The 17593-nt window shown below is 43.7% G+C and overlaps 1 protein-coding gene across 1 annotated transcript in view; it reads right to left on the bottom strand.

The window, feature by feature from the left end:
- RTTN (rotatin) overlaps positions 1 to 17593 on the bottom strand; it is a 423025-nt gene that overhangs the window by 395173 nt on the left and 10259 nt on the right. Inside the window, exons 4-5 of the mRNA XM_082257758.1 lie at positions 12209 to 12404; positions 4150 to 4242 (exon numbers count right to left, since the gene is read on the bottom strand). Coding sequence (XP_082113884.1) covers positions 4150 to 4242; positions 12209 to 12404 — 289 coding nt within the window. The remainder of the gene's footprint in view (positions 1 to 4149; positions 4243 to 12208; positions 12405 to 17593) is intronic.

Below are 17593 nucleotides of genomic sequence, written 5' to 3'. Positions count from 1 at the left end.
GATACTCCATAGCTGCCAGGTACACCCTAATTGCCCGACCACATTCAAGGCATGCAAAGCAATTTCCTTTGGATGTTTTGGCCTGGGGCACAGGGAAGGCAACATAATGTCTTCATTCAAATGAAAATCAGAGACAACCTTTGTAAGGAACAGGAAACGGACAGGGACGAAGAACCACCTTATCCTTATCTCTGTGAACCACCAAGTAAGGTGAACGGCAGGATAATGCCGCCAATTCCAACATCCTGCATGCAGAAGTGATAGTCACCAAGAAGGCCAACTTCTGGGACAGCGTAAGCAGGGGAACCTCCCAAGGATTCTCAAAAGGAGGCTTCTAAAAGGACTGAGAGCTCCAAATTGAGGTCCCAAGGCAACAACGGAGACTGCACTGGAGGGGCCAAGTGCCTAATTCCCAGAAGAAAAAAGTATGCACCAGGGAGTGTGTGCCCAAGGGCTGTTAAAAGAAGACCGATAAGGCCGACACCTGACCCTTGATAGTACTCAAGGCCAGTTTCTGCTCAATCCCCATTGAAGGAAGGTCAAGATCTGAGCCACTGAGAAAGGAAGGTCAAGATCTGAGCCACTGAGAAAGGAAGGTCAAGATCTGAGCCACTGAGAAATAGCGAGGATGAACTCCAAGAGACTCACACCATGCAATGTACAACTTCCACGTACGATGGTAGATCTGCTAGCTTTTAACAGCGTTGGAAACACCGACGCAGACAAACCTATTCATCAGCACCTGGCATTCAACAGCCCTGAGAGGAAGCTTTCAAGGAACGTCGGCGACCAGCCGTATCAGATCGGCGTACTAAGCCCAGCGAGCCAAGTCCAGAGCCACTAAGATGACCAGAATCCCTTCTGCCTCAATCCTGCGTAGAAGTCTTGGCAGAAGCTTGAGAGGACGCAAGGTGTAAATCAGACGATACTGACCCCACAGGGCCACCAGCTCGTCTGTGGCATTCGCCAGAGGATCTGGTGACTGAGCCCCAAACCTCTGCACCTTTTTGTTAAACCAAAACACCAACAGATGCCCCACCAGAGACACAACTGATGAAACACTTCCAGATAAAAGGACCACTCCTTGGTCCAACGCCTGCTTACTGAGATAATCCTGATTTTCCGCCCCAGAAGTGTACGGCAGAGAGGACTGGAATAAACCATTCTGCCCACCTTAGAATGCCAGCTACCTCCAGAGCCACCAGGACACTTCTTGTGCCCCCCTGGCGATTGACACAAGCCACAGCCATGGCATTGTCCGATTGAATGCACACTGGACATCTCTGAAGACGATCCCGTCTATTCGTTCAGGCACAGTCTGATTGCTCAGAGTTCCAAGACATTGATCGGTAGTCTGGACTCTTCCAGTGCCCAGAGCCCCTGAGCAGCACCTTCGATCCCCGGCTCAGCTGGATCTGATTGACAGCAGGGGACAAATTGCAGCCTGCAATTTCTGGAGCTTGTCCAGAGGGAAGAGCACTCTGGCTAAGGCGGAGTCCAGAGTCAGACCAAGACAGTCTGACTTTGTGGACAGAACCAGAAGAACTTCTGAAAATTTAGAATCCAGCCAAACTCCCTCAGAGTTGGTATGGTGATTTCCAGGTTTTCCACTAGAGAAGTAGGAGACTCCGCTCGCAGAAGGAGGTCATCCAAGTAGCCCAGTACAGCGAGACCAAAGGGTACTGCTACAAACTGATAATGCTCACGTCAAAGTGGAGGAAACGCTGGTGACCGGCACATATTGGAATATGAAGGTAAGCATCCTTGATGTCGACAGAGGTAAACAAAATCCCCCTTATGCAGGGATGCCACCACCATGCAAATGGACTCCATGCTGAACTTCTGTACCGGCACAAAGCAGTTTAGTGCCTTGAGGTCCAGGATTGGACACAACTTGCCTTCCTTCCTGGGAACTGTAAACAGTTTTGAGAAAAAACCCTAAAAACGTTCCGAAGTCAGAACCGGGACAATCCCCCTTGAAGTAACAGGTCGTGTACTGCCCCAAATAGGTGCAGTAAGCGGTCCGAGGACACGCGCAAGTTGGAAGGAAAGAACCTTGGCGGGGGACAAGAGCGAAACTCTATCTTGTAGCCGGACCAAATTACTTTGTGGACCCACTTGTCTTGTACCAGCAAAGTCCACGGGTCCAGAAACCAGCAAAGATGACCCCCCCATCCTTGATAAGGGCGAGGGTGCACCTTCATGCTACGGGCCTCGTCTGCAGGTCTGGAGAAGCCCGCTCTCGGCTTGCCAAACCAGGTTTATTTGGATCCTCCAGAGGAGGCCCTGAAAGGCTTCAAGCCCTTGTCAGTCGACCCAGAGGGACAAAAAAAAAAAAAAACTTCTTATGAGCTGTAAAAAGGAGGCCCACGTCTATGACAAGGTTTCTTGCCCTTAGTAGCCTGCGGAAGAAAAGTACTCTTCCCCCCCTGTGAAACATTTAATAATGTCATCCAGGGTAGCTCCAATCAGGCGATCTCCTTGAAAAGGAAGATCGGTCAAGGCCTTTTTCGAACGCTGGTCCATAGACCAGCCTATGAGTCAAAAGATATTGCCGAAGGACCACTACTGAAACAGAGAGCTCGAGCCACTAGGGGAGCAGCATGCAAAAAGGCATGACCGATAAACTGCAGCCCCTGGACTAGGTTTTTGCTAGCCCATTCCCCGAAAACCACCTCCACAAGAGACACAAAAGGACTCCATGGCCGCCATCAGTGCATCAATGGATGGTTGGGCCCCGGAGAATCAAAGAGGTGATCAGGTGGGGAGCCGTGCTCCAAAGACTCCATAAGTCACCAGAGTGACCCCACAAAAAGTGTAAAACACTGCAAAGGGACAAGAGAGAGAGAGATAGAGAGATAGAGAGATAGAGAGAGAGAGACCAGACTCACAACCGAGCAGAAACAGGCACCCGCAGCCACCGGGATAATCTACACTCCACGTGTAGGGGTCAGCACCAGGGGATGAGGAGGAGTTCCCGCCGCCCCCAGGACTCCACAGTCATGGCTGCTGCTATTTTAAATGGGAAACCACTGCAAATGGCCGCTGGACTACACAAACATGGCCGCCGTGCATTGAGCACACAGGCTACAACAAAATGGGGGCAAATTGGCCCAGGCAGGACAGGGGGCCCTGGCAGGAGTCCCCATCAGGTATAACCTCTCCCCCGCACAGTTGATAGTCTGGTCGCCGGCGGTGCAACCCCCCAAATCGCCACCATAGCACCTTGCCCCTACCCCAGGAGGTGGACCAGAACACCCACACAGCCCCAGCATAAGTGGAGGGGAGCCTGACAGGAAGGAGGGGAACCTGAGGGTCCGAATGTCCAATGGAGGGGCCAGGTCCACCCTAAAACCCTCCAGGGGGAGAGGGGGGACAGCTGCTCACCATAACAGGAACCAGGCGGGCACCGCTCCAGACAAAACACCTCCCCATCGAAATGGGGGGCTGTTGGCCAGGAGGAACGCTGCAACTCAGGCCAAGACCTGGTCGTATGCGACCTCGAGAGCCATTTACCTCGCAGGCCAGCCCCTGTCCGACTGGGCTTTGCCGTGGCCGACCTAGTGCGGAGCTGAGGTTTGTGCACGCTCGCTGGCCAGACTGGAGTGAACAGAGAGGGGGAATATATCCCCTAGGACTGGCAATAGGCGAAGCCAGACTTTTTCTGCCTAGTGTCCTACTCCTGTAGGGGCCAGTATAACCCAATGGTTGAGAATATCAGGAGCTGTGTCCGTCAATGAACAAAAAAAAAATCTGACGGGTTATAATCAAGCGTGAAGGGGGGGGGGCCCCCTTCACGCTATCCAAAATAAAAAAAAATTGTTCTACCTTTATCACAAGCTACAAAGTAAAATAGCAAAGAACTAGGAAAGCAGGTGCATTCTCTAGGTCCACTTACAGCCATTACAGCATTATAAAATATAGCAGTATGCAATCAGTAAGTATTAAAAGGTGTACATATGACCCCTTCCCTCTTTAAACATACATGGGCCCATAATGGTAGAAGGGATTTGGGTTTAAAAATGCTGAAGTTTAGAATATGCAAAAGCTTTAGTTATGATATGGAAAGGGACAAAGGGCTGATAACCTAATACCTTTAGTTGTTAATATTTTTTTTTTTTTTTTAGTTTTCTTTATGCGGTTCCATACCTCCAGTTTCGTCTGCCTTACTTTCTGTAGGTTGAAGCCTTAAAGCATCTTGTTGAAAATATCCAGCAGATCCATCAGCGCAATGCTGTATAGCTAAAGGAAAAAACAAAAAAAAAACAGTTGCAGCTCCAAAAGTACATTGTGTCCCCTGGCACAGATATGTAGTCAGACATTGTATTGGCAGTGTATATTTTTAGCAAGACATTTCTGGGAGGCAAAATTGTAGTATAACTGCTAGAGCAATCTTTAAAATCACTATTGATAGAGTCCATACACAGCAGCATGCTGAAACAACTAATTACCATTTCAAGTCCAATAAAAAGTATTCTAGCTCTTCAAACAAAAATAACTAACGCTAAATAGACAAACATTTTATTTTAGCTGTGGAACTAGCAGAAAGGAATAAGAATCTCTGGTGAGATTATATTGCAACCAGCCCCCCCCCCCCCCAGTGGGGAAATTTCCAATCCCGTCTTGCCCCTGAGACACAATAAGAAGTGAAAGAAAATCTTGCCAAAGTGAGATGAGAGCTCTCTTTTGACAGCTGTTAAAGTCTTAGTCTATGTCTGGATAAAATAATAATAGTAATAAAAAACGATTAAGTACATCTTTACAGAATGTGAAGGTTTCCTGTGTTTAGTCCCTTTAAAAATGCTGCAAGTACAGAAAAATACATGTTGATCTGCCAGAAATCCAGTGAGCCTCTATATTCCTGCTTGGGCTGAAAACACAACGCATGACAATGACATCTTTAACTGCTTTGTGTCCAGAGCAGTTCTTTAAATTTTCACCTGTTAAAATCTGCATTTTTTGCTTGACAATTATATCATTTTCTGAAAGCAGAGGCCTCGTAGAATAATATAGCAGCTGCATTTTTTTATGTTGCAAAATATTTGCGCAAATGCTTAGCATATCTATATTTTCTGGGAAAAATACATTAAAATGAATTTAGTGCACAAAAACACGATACCTGATTTTTTGTAAAATATAAATGATGGGGATGTCTCGACTAAACACAAAACATGCCAATCCTTATTACTGTGCATGCTTGTGAAATGGCAACAAATTACAGTACCAAAAAATTGTCAATAGAGACCACTTTAAAATCTTTTTTTTTTTCTTCTTTATATTAATGCATTCTATACATTAAAGTAAAAAAAAAAACCTTGTGTGTGCAGCAGCCCCCCTAATGCTTACTTGAGCCCATCTCTATCCAGCTAGGTCCACTCAGCCGTCCAAGACTCTCAGTTCTGATTGGTTCAGACACAGCAGCGGCACCATTGGCTCCCACGGCTGTCAATTGAAGTCAGGAGAGAGAGGGCGCGGGGCTGAACAGCAGCTCTTTGTCTAACACACAGAGCTGCAGCTCAGCTTGGGCGCCCCCATAGCAAGCTGCTTGCTGTGGGGGGGTCACTCAACAGGAGGGAGAAGCCAGGAGCAGCACTCTTTGGACCAGAGAAGAGGAGGATCTAGGCTGCCCTGTCAAAAACCACTGCACAGGAGGCGGCAAGTATAACATGTTTTTGTTTTGTTTTTTAAATAACAAACAAGACTTTATAATCACTTTTTTTCTTTTTTTTAAATGTCATTATAATTTTTTATTCTTTTTTCAATTTAACATTATTGCTATCACAAGATGGCCAATGAGCACTCTTTGTAATATCAAAGGCAGCTGACAGGTTCTCTACATAGAAACATCAGGGGTCACCTGATGGCACCTCCATAATCCACTGTAGCTAATCAAGCACAGATCGTGCCTGATTAGCTGGCTCCTCAGCTACAGCAGCCAGGGAATGACAGCAGTAAACTTGAAAGTAATTAAATACTTATAGCCCCTGGGTTTACATTATTTCTAAGGCTGGAAAAAAAAAAAAAAAAGAAGAAGACAGGTCTATTTAGTTCAACCTATGTGTGTGATTTTTATTCTCCAACATCTCCTATAGCCCTGTTTATTATGCTTCTGGAGAAGACATTACGTCTTTTGAAGCTGTCAACACTTTGAGCTAGTACTGACTTCTTGGAGGAGGAGGGATCTACACATTTTTCTGCTCTAACAGTAAAGAACCCTTTCCCGAATCAAGGTTAAAACTTCCTTTATTCTAATCTCAAATCGTAGCCATTAGGGATGCACCGATATATTGGCCACCAAAAATTATAGACTGAAAATAGGATTATTGGTGTTTTGCCAATAGAAGAAAAAAAACAAAAAAGTGCAGATAATGGCATGTTGCGTCCTATTGACTTTAATACAAAATCCCGTTCCATTGACTTCAATGCAAAAATTGCATCACATTGACTTCAATGTAAAATCGTGTCCCATTGACTACAATGCAAAATCGCCAGCTACATTAATTAGGGTTTTAAAAAAACTGTTTGGTTCGGTTTCCAGCCAAGTGCATCCTGAATTTTCGGTTTCAGTTTCGGCACCGGAATTTTCATTTCGGTGTTCCACTAGTAGCTTCTCTATGTGTCCTCTTCAGGGACTTTAGAGTAGAGTAAACAGTTTTTTGTTTTTTTGTTACTGGAGTCACCTTTGAATGTATCCCCTTTCTAATACATGAGAGTATGTTTTTAGCTTTGTTAGCTGTAACTTGGCATTGCAAAGTCTGTAATCTATAAGCACCCGCAGATCCTTTTCCATCATTGATCCTCCCAGGGGAGCCCCTCCTAATGTGTATACCTTTACATTTCTCAATAATAAACCTCATCTGCCATGTAGCTGCACAACCCCCTATTTTGTCAAAGTTTTAATGTAACGATGCTACAACCTGTGCCAAAATGTATTTCCCAATGTAATTGGGGATCATCAGCAAACACTGAAATTAGGCTCTTGCTTCTATATCATTAATACCCAATCTGAACAGCATTGGCCCCAAGACAGAAGCCCAGGGCACATCACTCAACTTTAGGCCATCAGAGAATGAGTATTTATCACTACTCTCTGGACCCATTCACATATCAGGTTTCCTATCCATGTACTGTACTAAAGCTGCATTATTATTCTTTAAAAAAAAAAAAAAAAATTGCAATCTCGATTCAACATCCCATCACGATCTTAATCTGGCATTTCCACGATTCAGTGCAGGACTGTTCGCTGCTCACTGGAGCGCTGGGCTGTGGAGGAGCGGGGGCGGCTAGCTCAGGCTCTCAGCAGCTCGCTGAGAGGCTAAACCGGGTGTCGGTGCAGGCATGTCGGCGGATCCCGACTCCGTGGTCGTGATGACGCAGTGCCTGGACAGAAGTCTGTGACGTCAGCAGAGAGCGGACTTCAGACTGCTCTCTGTCGAAAACGGGTCACAGGAGTGCACACCTGTGATCCATAGGAGATGTAGAGCCAAGCAAGCTTTGGCTGTACATCTCCTTTAAAGACTAAAGTCTTTTTCTAAACACTTGGTGCTTACAAGTTAAAAATCAGCATTTTTTGCTAGAAAATTACATAGAACCTCCAAACACACATAACATATATATGTTTATTTATTTTTTATTTTATTTTAGCAGAGACCCTAGAGCAGTGATGGCGAACCTATGGCATGTGTGCCACAGCTGGCATGCAGAGCCCTCTCTGTGGGCACGCCAGCTATACTGGGAAGCTGCCACCGCTGATGCCTTGGCTCTCTAATCATCCCTCCCCCGCACGGTGGTGGCGCTGTGACAAGGGGAGAAGCGAGCATTGGCTGTCAGTGTATTTCCTCCGCTCGCCCGCTTTAGGCAGCGCTGGACAGGGACAGAGCAGCACTTGCAGAGATTGCAGCCCACTGGGATTCCTCTTGCCTCCCTATTGGCTGCAGCCAAGTACCAATGGGGAGGATGACAAGTGCATCATGGGACATGTAGTCTCGGAAGACAATGGGTCCATTGTAATGTCTATCCCAGCTCCCCCGCAAGACGAAGCTGCTGAAGTGAAAAGTTCAGCGGCACTGTGACAAGGACAGAAGCGAGCGTGGACTGTCAGTGTATGTCACCGCTCACCTCCCTTCGATCAACCAGCGCTGGACAGTGACAGAACGGCGCTTGCAGAGATCGCCACCCACTCTGATTTCCCCTGCCTCCCCATTGGCTGCAGCCAAGCACCAATGAGGTGATTGGCAAGTGCACCATGGGACATTTAGTCCTGGAAGACTATGGGTCCATTTTAGTGTCCAGCTTAACATCACCACCCGAGAGAGAGAGAGGAGTCATTGCCGCAAGGGAGGGAGACTGGAGCAGCATACTGTGGGCCAGGGGACAGAGAGAATACAAGGATACTGCCCCTGCACTACCAGCTGCGGGCCTTGCCACGGGCAACCGAGAGAGTGGATATCTGTTCGGAGGAAGTGTTGCTGTGCTGCTGGGTTTATTGAGAGGCCCTTGCCTCTGTGGCTGTTACCAATTTCAGTATTGCCACTTTGAAAAAAATAAGTTGGATTTGTGTCGCAGTTTGGGCACTCGGGCTCAAAAAGGTTCGCCATCACTGCCCTAGAGAATAAATTTGCAGTTGTTGCAACATTTTACGTAGCATTGTATTTGCGTAGCGGCCTTTCAATTTCGCAATTTTTTGGGGAAAAATATACACTTCAATAAATGAAATAAAAACTAAACAGTAACGTTAGCCCAATTTTTCTGTAGAATGTGAAAGATGATGTTACGCCGAGAATCGTGATCTTTATTTTAAGAAGGAAAAAAAAAAAAAAAAAACGGGATTCTCATTTTATCCAGGATCGTGCAGCACTACCATGCAATTTCATCAACTCCAACAGATCTTAGTTTAGAGATTAAACATTTTTTTTTTTTTTTTTTTTTTTTTAGGTACATTATTTATTCATTCGTTGAAAAGAAGGAAAAATAATGTTCCCTGAGCACTTCCTGCACTCCATCCTAACACAGTTTACAGCAATGCTGTGCTCCACAGAGGAAAGGGAGAGACTGGGAACCACGGCCAGCTTGCTGGGGACACCTAAACAGTGCAATAAAAGGTGATCAGATAGCAAACACTGCCTGGATCACTTTTAGTAAAAAGCAAGAAGCTGGCTGAAATAAAAAACAAAAACCAACAAGCTCATGGCGGTTTTTATACGGCCTGTAGACAGCAAGTGGTTATCGGGATAAATCATAGGAAACGTGCATGCATTGCAGAGATGTACTTTTTATTTTGCCTAGACAGACACTTAAAGCGGAACTTTCCCCATAACAACTTGATAAAAAATGATGTTCTTTAGCAAGGAATATACATTTTACATTGATAATTATGCTACCAAAACAAAATGTGTGCGGTAAATTGGCTTAAGCATTGCTCCTGTTTCCTCTTGCTGGAGGCTTCCATTTTTGCCAGAGCCCCTGAACTGCAGTAAATCATAAACCAGAACTAAACCCCATCAATTTAACAGTTTCAATAAACAGTAAAAAAAAAAAAAAAAAAAAAAAAAGTTATCTTTCTGGAATGCCAGGACTGCGAACTGTCACATTTACTTGTTTCCTCAACCAAACTGTCAAACCATCAGATGGCAGTTGTCATAACTGATCACACATGCAGCATCATGGCAGTTGCAGATCAAACAGAAGCAGTTTCCCTGGCTGTGAAGGTTAGAAGGGTCTAATTCTGCTTTAGGCTCCTTTCAAACTTGAGCACCTTGTCCCGCGACTTTGGACCCCAAAGTCACATGACAGGACAAACCCCATGTTTCCCTATGAGTACCGTTCAGATCTGTGTGACTTCAAGTACTGCACTACTTTAGTTTAACTTTCATGGGACTTGAGGTCCATAGACCTGAATGTAAACCTTCAATAGTTTCATGAAAGGAGCACCTGCATTGTATAGATGCAATTTTGATGCAAAATTTGCTCGATAATAAAAAAAACCCTAACGAAATCCAAGTTTTCAGAAAGATCAGAATTTTAATTGGTTGGAAACTGATCTACCGATTTGAATTCTGTGTAAAGAATAGCTGATTGTTAACAACTCGCGACCGCCTAACGACTATTTACTGCGGTACTCAGCCGCTTACAGGCAAAGTGACGTAGCCCTACGTCGCTCGCCCACGAGTGTGACCAGCGGCTCCGATGGCCGCCAGCCACTCACGATCACCCGCAGTAGAGGGAGAAAAACGGCTGATGTAAACACAGCCGTCTGTCATTCTCACTAAAGTAATCACAGAGGCTATGCAATCCTGCTATGTAGGATCATATGTCTCTGTGATTATATCACAAGCCACGCCCCCCACAGTTAGAATCACGCCACTAGGGACATACCTAACCCCTTGATCACCAGTGAAGTTAAACCCTTCCATGCCAGTGTCATTTTTACAGTAACAGTGCATATTTTTAGCACTGATTACTGTAGTAAATGTCACTGGTACCCCCAAAAGTGTCAAAAATGTCAGTCAGGGGTCCGATCTGTCGGCCGCAAAGACGCAGTCCCGCAAAAAAAAATAAAAATTATTGCAGATCGCCGCCATTACTAGTTAAAAAAAAAAAAATTACAAATTTTTTTCTCGTAGTTAATAAATGCAATAACTTTTGCGCAAACCAATCAAAAAATACGCTTATTGTGATTTTATTTATCAAAAATATGTAGCAGAAAACTAATTGGCTTAAAATGTTAAAAAATTTGATTTTTACATTTTTTTTTCCAAAATTGTCGCACTTTTTTTGTTTATAGCGCAAAAAAAAAAAAAAAAAAAAAAATTGCACAGGTGATCAAATACCACCAAAAGAAAGCTCTGTTTGTGGGGAAAAAAGGACGTCAATTTAATTTGGGTACAGTGTCGCACGACCACGTAATTGTGCGTTAAAGTCACGCAGTGCCGAATCGCAAGATAGGGCCTGGTCTTTCAGCAGCCAAATCCTCCAGGGCTTAAGTGGTTAAGGAGCAGGCCGGGAAGTTTAAAAAAAAAAAAGGTGTGGGGTCCCCAAAATCCATACCAGACCCTTATCCGAGCATGCAGCCCAACAGGTCAGGAAAGGGGGGGGTGAATAACATGAGGAGGGGGGGGGTTGGGTCAGGGGGGCTCTGCTTCACCCCCAACAGCACCATGGGGGCAAGGGTGGTGGTTGTGGGGGACTGCTGGCAGGGGTCTTATCAGAATATGGAAGCCCCCCTCAACATGGGGACCCCCAGATCCCGCCATTCCATATGAGTGAGTATGGGTACATACTCATACCCCTAACCATTGACCAAAAATGTGTAAAAAGTGAATAAACACAGTACACAGGTTTTTGACAATTTCCCCTTAAGTGGATCTAATGTCTATCGCATCAAGAAAATAAAAAAAATATTCGGACCTGATGATCACTCAGACTGCCTGCTCCCATTTGACAGCTCTTAAACACCTAAAGGGCTGGGCAACCCAGTGACGTCACCAGGTGGCATCGCCCCCTTGTATCATCATCAACCAATGGCATACTGGATCAAGGATTCCATTTTTGTTTTTTAAATGCAGCTGTTAGTGGGGAAAACTCACTAGCAGCTGATGAGTCATCGGTTAATGGTATCCCAGCCTGCTTCTTAACAACTAGCTATTCTTCACACAGGATTCAAATCGGTTGATCAATTTTCAAACTATTCGAATTCCAATTGTTCTGAAAATTTGAAATTTATTAGAAAATAACAAAAAAAATCTAACAAATTTTTAACTTTTGCACAAGACACAATCATCCAAAGTCGCATCAAAGTCTTCTCAAGTCGCACGCTAAACTCGCAATTGAGGTTGGACAAGTGTGAATGGAGCCGTCAGCAGATTGGACTCTACAATTTGGACAGTGCTTAAAGATGGAGAGCAACTGAGCGCATGTGCAGAGCAGGGTGAGACAGTTTTTTACTGGATATTAAGCAGTTCAGGCACTTATTTTTTAATGTTTTACATAGCTTTACCTTTAAAAGGGGCCAGCCTGAAGTGGTCTAGCAGGACATCATTTTCTGACTAAAATTCCACTTTAATGCTGCAGTTTTTATATGATAAAATCAGTGTATGCTACTTTATTATGAATAGTATTGGTTAGAGAATAAATAATAAAAATTAAAAAAAAAAAAAAAGTAGGGAAAAAAAAAATAAAAATGAAAAATCAATGAATAGAAAATAACTACCTGCATAGTCCTGTCCTTGCCAGTCTTTGTTCTCCAGTGAAGGCAGAGGTCCAAAGGGACTTTCTGCTGGAAGAAGGAAGAGGCCATCTAAAATGCTATCCACGAAAACTTGAAGGTTTGGTTCAATGTTTGGCCGAAGCTGAGAAAAGAAGTCTACAGCACCCATATCAAGAAGCCACTGAGCTGCTAGGGAATGCTGGAAAAAAATAAAACAGTGGACATAAGAAATCAAGAAAATACATTCTGTTTAGATGTCATTATATGTAGCAAACTGTCACCACCAATTTACCAACAGTGAAAAGCAGAGCAAGACAAATGTTAAAGACAAAGCCATTTATTCATGTGATCACTGCCATATTATAAGTTATCTATTCTGTTATCTTATTCCAAAACCAGGTGCCACTCTTCTGTTCTCTTATAAAACTGGATGACATATCTTTAACAATGTTGAGCTGCAAAGGTACCCCCAGGCATTGTTAAGGCCCTGTTATATTCTCGTGTTGTGAGAGACACAGGACTCTGGTCTGGAACAATGGATGTTTATTCAGGACTCACTGTACACTACAACATGCATTACAGGACAGCTCTGTATATCAATGCATCTCTTACATGTCTCTAAGATGGCCACTCTGCCCCTTGTCATCACTCCTGGGTGGAGCCAGCCTTAAAGTAACAGTACATGCGAAACCCTTCAGGTATAACAGGCCCCTTTCCCACTTTCACGACGTGAAAGTCACGCAACTTGGACGCAACTTGAAGAAATGCCTGTGTAATCTTGAGGTCTATGGATCTCAAGTTGCAGCAAAGTTGGACCAAAGTAGTGCAGGAACTACTTTGAAGTTGCACAGATATGAATGGTACTCATTGGAAATCATGGGGTACGACTTGTCATGCGACTGTGCAATCCCAAGTCGCAGGACAAGTCGCATAAGTGGGAAAAGGGCCAAAATATGAAAAATAAAAAATGAAAAACAAACACCAGTTCACACAGGTAGAGTGTGTGTTCATTAAAAGATCAAGTGATATGAACACTTTTTTTCAAAATAAAATAACAGACATGATATAAATACCGTACCTACTCTGTGCAATGGTTTTGCAGAGCAGCCTTATCCTCCTCTTCTCAGGTCCCCCGATGGCACTCCGGGCTCCTCCTCTTCAGGAAGTGTCTCCATAGAAAGCCACTTTCTATGGGGGCACTTATACAGGCTCGCTCCCCAGCCGCCCTGCCAACGTCTATTGACACAGACAGGATGGCTCGGCTTCATGGGCACAGGATATGATGGAAAACGGTTCTCGCTGCTATCAATCTACCAAGTGAGGACTGAGGAGGCACAGAGCCGGGAGAGCCACTGCTCTCATGCACAGTGCTGGATCGGGAATGGGCTCAGAGGGGGTATTGGGATTCTGTTACAAAAGTGGTTTTTCTACCCTAAAGAGGAAGTAAACTTGTTTTTTATTCAAATGGCTGACAGGCAGGGTATTTATGACAGAAGAGACCCTATTGGTCTATTTTTCCATAAATGCATCCTTCTGCCTGTCAGCTGTCATGTTCACTGAGCCGCCCATGCGCAGCTCAGCGAACATTGACAGTCCTGATCCGACGCAGCAGCTATGCTGAATTTGACAGTCGTCTGAAAGTGGGTGCACATCCCAAAACGCACACTGTGTGTCCAAGGCCTAACTTGTACATGTACATCTAAGGAATGAAGGGTATGAATTGCATATCCTTTTGTATGGGAGCTGTTCTACCTATAGGTCTTCCATCTGTGTGTATGCATGCGTGCGTATATAATATAAATAAAATAACTCTCACACAGCCATTAATGTCTAAACCACTGGCAACAAAAGTGAGAACACTCCTAGGTGAAAAAGTTCAAATTGGGCCCAAAGTGTCAGTGTTTTTTGTGGCCACCATTATTTTCCAGCACTGCCTTAACCCTCATGGGCATGGAGTTCACCAGAGCTTCACAGGTTGCCACTGGAGTCCTCTTCCACTCCTCCATAATGACATAATGGAGCTGGTGGATGTTAGAGATCTTGCACTCTTCCACATTCCATTTGAGGATGTCCCACAGATGCTCAATAGGGTTTAGGTGTGGAGACGTGCTTGGCCAGTCCGTCACCATTACCCTCAGCTTCTTTAGCAAGGCAGTGGTAGTCCTGGAGGTGTGTTTGGGGTTGTTATGTTGGAATACTGCCCTGCAGCCCAGTTTCTGAAGGGAGGGGGGGGGGGATCATGATCTGCTTCAGTATGTCACAGTACATGTTGGCATTCATGGTTCCCTCAATGAACTGTAGTGCTCCAGTTCCTGGCAGCACTCATGCAGCCCCTAGACCATGACACTCCCACCACTATGCTTGACTGTAGGCATTGAAATGTTAATGAATAAGCAAACCTGTTAGTGTGTGAAACGCGTCTACCTGTACACTGTTGTAACACTTGGGATGTTCGTCCAATAAACCGAATCTGGATGCAGCTTGGAGTGTGGCCAATTCTTTCTTATTAATGTATGCGGAGGCGAGCCGAGGCGGGAACCCGTTAGCATCATTAGGCTTTCTCTTTCGCACCTGGAGCAGCGAGTCTCTTTTCTTGGATATGTCTTTTTATACTCCTCACTCACCTGGTTGCCGCCAGATATGCAGACATCTGAACCAAATAGGTTTATCTTGGTCTCATCAGACCACAGGACATGGTTCCAGTAATCCATGTCCTTAGTCTGCTTGTCTTCAGCAAACAGTTTGCGGGCTTTCTTGAGCATTATCTTTAGAAGAGGCTTCCTTTTGGGACAACAGCCATGCAGACCAATTTGATGCAGTGTGCGGCGTATGGTCTGAGCACTGACAGGCTGACCCCCCTACCATTCCAAACTTTGCAGCAATGCTGGCAGCACTCCTATGTCTATTTCCCAAAGACAACCTCTGGATAGGACGCTGAGCACGTGGACTCAATCTCTTTGGTCGACCATGGCGAGTGCATGTTCCGAGTGGAACCTGTCCTGTTAAACCACTGTACAATCTTGGCCACCATGCTGCAGCTCGGTTTCAGGGTCTTGGCAATCTTCTAATAGCCCTAGGCCATCTTTATGTAGAGCAACAATTCTTTTTTTAGATCTTTCGAGTTCTTTGCCATGAATGCCATGTTAAACTTCCAGTGACCAGTATGAGAGTGAGAGCGATAACACCAAATTTAACACACCTGCTCCCCATTCACACCTGAGAACTTGTAACACTAACGAGTCACATGACACCGGGGAGGGAAATGGCCCAATTTGGACATTTTCACTTTGGGGTGTACTCACTTTTGTTGCCAGTGGTTTAGACACGAATGGCTGTGTGTTGAGTTATTTTGAGGGGACAGTAAATTTACACTGTTATACAAGCTGTACACTCACTAATTTACATTGTAGCAAAGTGTAATTTCTTCAGTGTTGTCACATGACAAGATATAATAAAATATTTACAAAAATGTGAGGGATATACTCGCTTTGTGAGATACTGGAATTTATATATATATATATATATATATATATATATATATATATATATATATATATATATATATATATATATATATATATATATATATATATATATATATATATATATATATATATATATATATATATATATAGTGATTTGCCTAAAGTTCAGAATGAACAGAAAATCAATATCATCATTTGAAATCAATGCTGCCTCCCCCACTTCCAATGGAAATGCTGAACCGCTAGAAAAGTGAAACACGCAATTCCTAAATTAGCAGGTAATTTTCCCATGTCATATTTCCATCCTCCGCCTTCTCGTTTGAACAGTTAAAACCCAGTATCTTCATCTCTGTCCAATAAATAAGAAGCTTACATATTACGGCTCATTCAAATGGTCATAAAAAAAAAATGCTGCATACAAATGAGTACAGCATATAATCTTGTACGCGGCTGTACACAGCGGTCAATGGGCCCATTAACACAGCTGCATCTGTTGTGCTGCTTTTAGCAGCAAAAAATATATATAAAAGTATACAGTGTATGTATATAAGCACTAAAAGACGCCTCCTAAGCTGTAATTCTACCATATATGATGTTGTACGCATATAAATATTGTGCCAACCTTTGCATGCGTACAGCATCCATGGATCCTATTGAGCTCCACTGTTGCTGTTCATCTACATTGAGCAGCAAGTGCCGCCAATTAAATGAATAAATTGATGTTTTCATGTCTACCCTGAGTGAGTCATTTATGCAGCACATGCACAGCTGGATCTCAGCCTTCAGTCATTCAGAATCGGCTGAGGTCATTCTGCACATGCACCACCGATGTATGCAGGAAACATTCAGGTGGGACATGTAAATAGTTTGTAATTAACGGGTACCACTGCTAATTATACACCATTATCTATAGATTGTCCTACTGAATAGCTAAGGCCGCATTGGTTTCCATCACTAGGCAGGGGAGATGTAAACGGACCATACAAGCTGCCTGAACACACCACAGCTCATACAGACAAAAGCATGTTTATGTCAGTGTGAGTTGCGCTATAGACAAGTTTTTACACCATTTTGCTGCCAGAAAGTTCCTGGGTAAACCCCATACAACCAAATGAACAAGCCCTTAAAAGTAGAACTTTACTCTCCTAATCAACATTGATCATTTGTATTCTTCATGCTGCTAGCATTAGTAAATAGATAAATAGGAAAGTATATCAAATTTCCTGGTTTTAAACTTTTTTTTTTTTTTCAGTTACTTCCTAATTTCTTGCCTAGGCAAATGATGTCAAACATCCCAGGAGTCTTCAGGAGAGGCGGAGGTATAAATGCTACATGAATCATCTGCCCTTACTCAAGATGGCCACCGCCAGAAAGGCTAGGGAATGCTAGTGGTTGTTTTTCAAAGTAATTTCTCAGCAAAGTAAAGCATGGAGACATGGATGGATGCCTGAGTTTGCTTTGAATATTAAAAATGAATTAAATAGGGCTTTTGGCTTGTGTCATGCTCAGATGCAGTGAAGATCCACTTTAAGCAGTGATGCTGAACCAGAAATTGGCAGAGTGATATTGACTAGGAGAGGTGTGCATAATACGAGTGCATTATCTTTAAACCACATACCGTATTTACCCGGAGCTTCACTTTAAATAATAATACACATAAAAATTCTAATAGTAATTTGATCATCATGATTTGCAGGACAGATGGTAAGCATCCATTACATTGTTTGTAGATGAACGGTATCATTGAGTTAATAAAATGAAAATGCATGCTGACAGGTCCACTAAAAGTGTTAATTAATCTGGAAAATGAATTTAATTATATGCATATGTCACGTATTATATTTGATATGATATGTTTTGACTGATACATATGAGTGAGGTTTTTCACAGAACTATTTTTGCT

Source organism: Pelophylax lessonae (assembly GCF_965119305.1).
Source record: "Pelophylax lessonae genome assembly, chromosome: 5".
Taxonomy (NCBI): Eukaryota; Metazoa; Chordata; class Amphibia; order Anura; family Ranidae; genus Pelophylax; species Pelophylax lessonae.
This window is presented reverse-complemented; position numbering and strand designations above follow the sequence as displayed.